General features: G+C 33.3%; 1 protein-coding gene across 1 annotated transcript; it reads right to left on the bottom strand.

The window, feature by feature from the left end:
- Window positions 1-118: 118 nt before the first annotated feature.
- LOC114310292 (probably inactive leucine-rich repeat receptor-like protein kinase At5g48380) lies at window positions 119-739 on the bottom strand. Its single transcript, XM_028256237.2, has 2 exons — window positions 509-739; window positions 119-358 (listed from the first exon to the last, which is right to left on the bottom strand). The coding sequence occupies exons 1-2, from the start codon at window positions 737-739 to the stop codon at window positions 119-121; spliced, it is 471 nt and encodes a 156-aa protein (XP_028112038.2).
- Window positions 740-7789: the final 7050 nt, after the last annotated feature.

Raw genomic sequence — 7789 nt, 5'->3', positions numbered from 1 at the left:
TTGTTCGGCCTATTTTGTGTACCCTATTATCTCCCTCACTAGCAATAGCAATTTTTGTTTCATTCCACATCTCAGAATCGTCCACAAGCCCATGTTTCACCCCAGTGACCCTCATTGTCTAGTACACTTCCAGTATTGTTGGCCTCTGCTCTAGCATTGACTGAACGCATTTATACGCAATATTAAGGAACTCAAAGATCTCATCATCAAATCCTAGCTCGATCAGAGCATTGTCAATTGCATCATGCAAATTAAAAGATGTACTATTAGAATTTGCAGAAGCGTTAATGGTTTCCTTCCCTGTAACCAAATCAAGAAGCACAACTCCAAAGCTATATACATCCTTCTTTTTAGAATCCTACTCCAACAATTGATCTATCATGATAGAAATCCCACCCAGACCAGTATCGTTTGGGTTCATGAACTTTGCCTTCCCAAAATTAGAAATCTTGGGCTCAAAATTCTTATCTAGTAGTACACATTTTGAGCTTATGTTCTGATGGAATACCTGGAGTTTTTTGTTGTAGTGGTGAAGCCATGCCAACCCTCTTGCTAACCCAACAGCAATTTTAACCCCGACAGGCCATTTCATGATCTTGAGCTTGCTTGCCGGAGGATGTAGCCAATAATAGAGGTTACCATTTGGCATATATTTGTAAACCAATAGTTTTTCCATTGTTTCATAACGAAAACCAATCATAGGCACTAAATTAGTGTGTCTCAATCTACCCAGAGTCATTACCTCAGACATAAAGAGTCATTTAGAGCGTTGTGAGCTGCAGAACCGCTTGATGGCAAGGAACGAACCATTTGGGAAACCTGCCTTGTACATTGTCCTTGTCTTTCCTAACCCAACGATATTGTCTTCTCTAAAATTGTCGGTAGCATTCACAAGTTTTGTGAAGCTTATTCTAGTAACCAGCTTCTCTAATTTAGAAATCTGTGAACCAAATTATAGTATCAACTACAAGGGAAAACAAAAAGTAATTGGCTGAATAGTCTGAAAATGAGTCTAGAAAGAAAGAACAGAGACTCTAATTTGGATATGAAAACAATAACAACATGTTAATCCAAGTGTTTGAAATTGAGTCTAGAAGAAGATGTTATCAATGTGTTATGTTATAGACGAACGCTGTTTGTTACCATAATAAGAGGTTATATATTATACCTATTCAAATTATAATTAAGAACATAAGATATAGCAACTTTGGTATGTTGTAATTACATTAGCTTTTCTTACACCACTTGAAAATTGAGAAATAGCAAAAATTCTAATAGGAGGGATGACTGACAACAAACAAGAAACAACTGAACATGGAGGGAGGAAAAGATGCAAAATGTATGGGGAGAGAGAGAGAGAGAGAGATGTTCAACCTTGGTATCCTCAACTCTATTCATTGCAGTTGGGCGCCATTGTCTTCGTTGAACCACCTCTTGGTTTCTTTTCTTCTTCTTGCTACTCATAATCTTCTTTAATAGTGGATCAATGGGCAAATAAAATATAGTCAGAGCAAAAACTACAACAATAGAAACCGAACAACCAACCGCGAAGCCATTTAAGTAAAAAACATGATCGTAAGCATCAGGAGCCTTGTAGTGCTTCAAAGGACCCCCACAAAGTCCTTTATTATTTGCATAGCTCTCAGCTGTAACAGAGGTGCTACCAAAATCTGGCACTGGCCCCAACAAGAGATTGTTAGCGACACTAAAAGACTTGATACGATCCAGCAGGCCAAGCTCATGTGGGATTTGTCCAGTGAGCCGATTAAATGAAACTTAGACAACTCACAAACCACACAATGAAATTTAGAATCTTTATAAGCTTTATTAAATGAAGGAAAAAGTTGACATAAATACTGAAAATTAACATGACCCATACAAGTGTGCCATAATTCTAAAGTTTGAATATTAAAAACACAAGACATGGAAGCAGGCAAAATAGAGACCTGAAAACTATCTAAGGAAGAAGATAAAGGCTCATTCGGTGGATTCCCAAAGTAGTACAGCCCATCACGCTCATAGCCCTTGCGAAAAATCCTCTACTTAGGTCCTATAAAAGGCAAGAGGAGGGTAAGAAGATGACAACACAATTAAATTATTTGGCAAGACGACTAATAGATAAGAGATTATATGCAAAATTTGGAACACGTAAAACAAATGATAAATTAATGGTAGAGGATAAAGACACTATTACCCAAAAGACAACCTAAGAGGGGGGTGAATTATGTTTTTACAATTAAAAATTAATAATACCCTAATAAAAATTATGATTAGCACAATAAATAAATATAGTTAATGAAATAAAAATAATTAAAACAAGTGTTCTAACAACTATGTCAGTTAATGATTTTAGCACAGTGAAAATGTGAAATATAGCTACAGCAATTTAAATAAAATAAAGAGATAAGTGAGAGAGAGGCAAACAAATTTATACTGGTTCGGTTTCAACTCGGCCTATGTCCACTCTTCAAGCTTCACTTGAGATTTTCCACTATGCTCTAGCTTCACGGGGGTGCTAGCAACCTCTTTACAAATGGAGTAATCCTCCATGAATTTTACACAGACTTTTTAAGTCAATAAGACTGAGTGTACTACACTTTTACAAGATTGAAAAGAAGGTGTTTTTGCTTTCACAGAAAGCTACAAGAATTATCTATCAAAGATAGATATATAAAATGAAGCTTTGATTTTTCTATAAATCTCACACAGGAAAAATGAGCTTAATGCTATAAGGCTCAGTGTATAATTTCTGAAAGAGGATGTAACAAAAATTGAAGAACACTTCTCAGAGAATTTTTCAGAGAATAGATGTGAGTGATTATAGATCAAAGAATATTTTCTGATTTTTTGTAACTTGTTTACATTAGAGGCTTTGATATATATAATGAAACTTATAGCCGTTTATACCCGTTGTATTTATTTGAATTTATAGCCATTTATAACCGTTGTATTCATTTGAATTTATAGCCGTTGTATTTATTTGAATATCTTCGACTCCATCATTACTAATTTGAATATCTTCCACTTGAACCTTTTGGCCTGTTGCTGTGCTGAGCTGTTTGAACCTTTTAGCCTGCTGCTGTGCTAGGCTGTTTGAACATCTGATTTAATTAAATATTAAATACATTCTAACAACATTTAGGATAAAAGTTTTAGGTAAGAAATAACAGGACAAAATAAATTTTGATTCTATTTTTCTCTTTCAAATAAATTAAAACATAAAATCATCAAAATAAATGTTGATTCTATTTTTCCCTTTCAAATAAATCATCAAAATAAATTTTGATTCTATTTTTCTCTTCCAAATAAATTAAAAACATAATTAAATAAATCATCAAAATAAATAAGTCTAACAATCTCTCCCTTTTTGATGATGGCACACAATGATATTTTGATTTGATTTGGGAGCAAGAAAAGTTCCCCCTCAAGTCATGCTCCCTGAATTCATTTCTAAATACATAAGTTAGCACATGTGTAATAAATAAGCTTTAATTAGAGACATGCTATGAGGCTAAAATATCAAACTATAAATACATAATCATCATGTTAGTTTTCAAATAATACCATAATTTGAAAATAATACCATAATACATAACATCATATAATTTCTCCCCCTGTGACATTATCAAAAGGAAATCTTGAGTCAGAATCTGGTGGAGGAGGAAAATGATAGGGATAAATGACATCTATACAATTCAAAATATATATACATATATATATGATTCGCGCGCCTCTCTCTTTTCCGTTGAAAATCGCGTCGGACATGAGTCCTCGCTTTTGCGTCAGCCGACCGACAAAAACGAGACTGGTCAATCAACGGTCAATCAACAAATATATATATATATATATTACATAACTATACAATATATATGCATATATGCATACACACATAACTCTCCTGCGTTTCTCTCTTTTTTCGCAAAACGCGGTTGCCACGCGGCCTGGCTTTTGCTTCATTGGCCGACAAAAGTAGCTTTTCTCGATTGCCGCTCGCTTCGGCTATCTCTCCCTCCTTGTCTTCTTCTTTTCAGCCTCTTCTCTTCAGCCTTCTTCTTAATCACACTCGTCTGCTTCTTCTTCTTTACCTCACTCTCTTCTATCTCTTCTTCATCACTTTCTTTGATTTTTTTCTTCCTCGAGAGACAGAACAGAGAGACTGAGCAGAGCAGAAAGACTGCCAAAAATGACCCTCCTTTCGATTACACCTCTCTCTCTCCTACTACATGGCCTCGTCTCGTCCCCTTATTCTCTTTCCGGACCTGAATGATCCTGTAAGCGCTGCTGGGCCGAGCGCCCCAGCTCCTACTCTTCCCAACCTTCCTATGATGTCGATTGAGCAAATAATGGCAGCTCAATTAGACATTAAATCCAATCATTTCATACTGACGTCTTGTATGGAGACGGTGACTGCAGTCATAAAATTGGCTCATCGACTGCAGAACAAGACGAGTGAGCTCCATTAGGTCAACGCCCAACTCTCTCTGCTCCAGCGCATGTACAAGGATGCGCGAGCAGAGATAGACGCACTGAAGACCGAAAATAAAGAGCTTAAACGGAAGACCACCTCCATGGCCTGATTTGGAGTAACGTCGTTCTTGGCCTTTGATAGTCAACGGGGAGTTCTCGCTCTCGACGAAAGCACGGGGGCACGGGCGTCAAGGGTTGTCCAAGGTGATAAAAAGAAGAAGAAAACGATGGAAAAGGCGAGCAAGTAAGATCAGCGTATGGCCGTAAAAAAATGAAGGGTTTGTTTGTTTGTTTGTTTTTTTTTTTTTATGTAAATATGTTTATTTTGATCGGCAGATGACTGTAAAAAAATAAAGGTGTTTTTTTTTATGTAAATATTTGTATTTGTATTTTGATTTGTTTTTGTTTTTATGTTTAAGTATTGAAAAATGAAAGTAAAAAGAAAAAAAAAAGAAAAGAAAATTAAGCCCAAACAAAAAATAATAATGAGAAAAAAAAATAAAAATAAAAGAAATTAAGCCTAATAGCAAAATAAAAAAATAAAATAAAATAATACCAGCAGAAATTAACGTAATGGAACGTTGGTGTTGCTAGAATGGTAATACAAAAAAAAAAAAAAAAATACCATGAGGGTTTTAAAAAAAATTAATGTATGCAAAGTTAATTTTACCTCAAGATGCAGAACCCAAAAAAAATTACACAGTTGAGAATAGCAAACTGTTAAGGAGAATAAATATATGAAGAACTTGAAAGCATTCAATTGATATAAATGTTTCCATATCAATGTAGCAATACACATATATCATTTTAACAAAAATTCAAGTCTCACAGTCATAACAAAACTTTTTAAGTAGAAATCGACATTCCAAGCTCGCCACGAATAAAATTGAAGCAATCCTCGCTTAGGGGTTTTGTGAAAATATCCACCAATTGCTTGTTGGTGTTTACAAATTCAAGTACAATATCTCATTTTTGAACATGAGCTCTTAAAAATAATGTCGAATTTCAATATGTTTTGTTCGTGAGTGTTGAACCGGGTTTTTGCTTAAATTGATGGCACTAGTATTATCACAATGTAGCATCAAGTTTAGATAAATGCCATGGGTGCAATAAAGAGAAGTTCCAAAGGTCAAGAATGAGACACACATGCTGTTGTAGTAAGATAATATGGCAACAATGAATCAATGAGCTTATCCATTATAAAGAATGCATGTTATTTCAATCTATTTTCAAGCAAGAGCCAAGGAGATACCAAATTGTTAAAAGTATATGTAAAGCAGTTGAGCATGATCTAACAACCGATTTGAGCATGATCTAACAATCAATTTCTAGCAAGAGCGTACAGATTTTATACAAGATAATTAAAAAAATATGTGAAAGCAATAGAAGATATGAGGGGATTTTTTTTTAAAAAAAATAGAATAGAATCTGAGGGGATTTTTTTTTTAAAAAATAATCTAGTTTAAATTTTTCCTCTTGTTTCATTTGGCAAAATCAATAGGAGATATGATAAATGAAAGCTCATAACTGAAATGTTCTACTCAATAATATCAAATAGGATGCCAAATATTACCAATAAGGATACCAAAATGATACCAACATGCAATCTACCAAGGATACCAATATGCGATCTAGAAGATTTAACAATCATAGCTCAAGCATTATGTGGAGTACCAAATATTGGTCATAATAGGTTAAACTCAATATAATCTCATGGCGCTAATGTAATTCCAAAAAATGAAGCATGTTCAAGGTATAACAATTCATATGCTAAGAAAAATCATGAATTTCAATATATGGCACACATTTAAGCATAGGCATGATTCTTAGGCAGGAGCATTATCAAAGAGTATACATTGCAAATCATATGAAGCATAATCAATCTTTTTCATATCAAAGTAATAACATTATTAGCTCAAAGGATATAAGATAGAATTTTTACCTCAAAAGCTTAAGAGAGTGTAGGAGGCATACCTTTGGTTCATGAGTTAGAAGCTTTTCAATCTTCAATTTTCTTTCATGAGGAGTTCATCTCAAAATGGTTTAACAAGTATGTTAGCAAAATGATTTCTTCCCCTAAGTTGGTGTTACACTTTTCTAATATGATTTTGTGTAAATACAGCATTCATAGAACAATCACTATTACTCAATAAAAATACAACACAAATCACTTCTTATTACAAACTCAAAAGGTGAAAAATAATTCAATGATCAAACAAGAGTTCGGAACTATTTTTCAGAATTTTCAAGTTGTAGCACATAGCATAATACACATAAGAAAATAGTGTTATGCTCTTTGTTTTATTAAGAAATGATGCAACCATCTCATTTAATCACATAACATTATCAAGAGGCATTTTCATCAATTCAATCCACATACTCAAGTGTGATAAAACATTTTTTTTAATGTGGAACACAACATGAATGTTATAAACAATTAATTCAACAATTTATCAATCAAAAGCATTTCATAAGATGTATGCCAATATAATCTATATTCAAAAGATATTCAATAGGATAGATGCAATGTTTCTACAAACGTATGATACTTTTCATTTAGACATTGTTGATGGATCATAATCAAGGAATTTCACAACTCATTCAAATATTCCAATGTAAAGCATATAAGCATGAAATTTTCATATTGAGCATATTCTTGAGATCACAAATGTAGAATTCAAAATATAGATAGTATACATCTCAAAAACATACTATGACATCAAAATTGATTCTACAAAGATATGACTCAAAAAGGAATTAACATATTAGTATGAAGTCATATATAAGATATGAAAAGTATGCTCACAAAAAAATTTATCGCTTCTTATCTCTTTTTCATAGCAATGGATGACATGATATAAAATGTTAATGAATACATGAATCATTCATATTCTAATAGGCATTCATCAAAGTACTATAATTCTCATTTTTGAGTTCAATGAATGTTTGAAAGAAACTAGCAGAACATGACTTAGCAAACTTAGTACAATTAGGTTACATGGAAGCAATGATTAGACATAACCTATTGTACACAAATCACACCTTAAAGAATATAGAACTTTAAGCTTAAAGGTGTGTTAGGAGTTATACCTTCATTTACCTCTTTTGTTCATCTTGGTGATTTTCATTTCATCATTCTTCTTCTTGTAGGAGTTGATTTTGCTCTTTAGATTGAACACTCTTGTTGTGTATTTCCTCTCGAAGTCCTTGGTGTTCTTTGATATTCCACCTACAAAATATCTTGATTTCTTTCTTGGTACCCATACTTTCCTGGGTCTATGAGGATTAGTCTTAAGAACATTTAATCTCATAAAAGGTGTAG

Source organism: Camellia sinensis, chromosome 6, assembly GCF_055761805.1.
Source record: "Camellia sinensis isolate YWXY chromosome 6, ASM5576180v1, whole genome shotgun sequence".
Lineage (NCBI taxonomy): Eukaryota > Viridiplantae > Streptophyta > Magnoliopsida > Ericales > Theaceae > Camellia > Camellia sinensis.
Note: the sequence above shows the minus strand (reverse complement) of the source record. Positions and strands in the feature narration are given on the sequence as shown.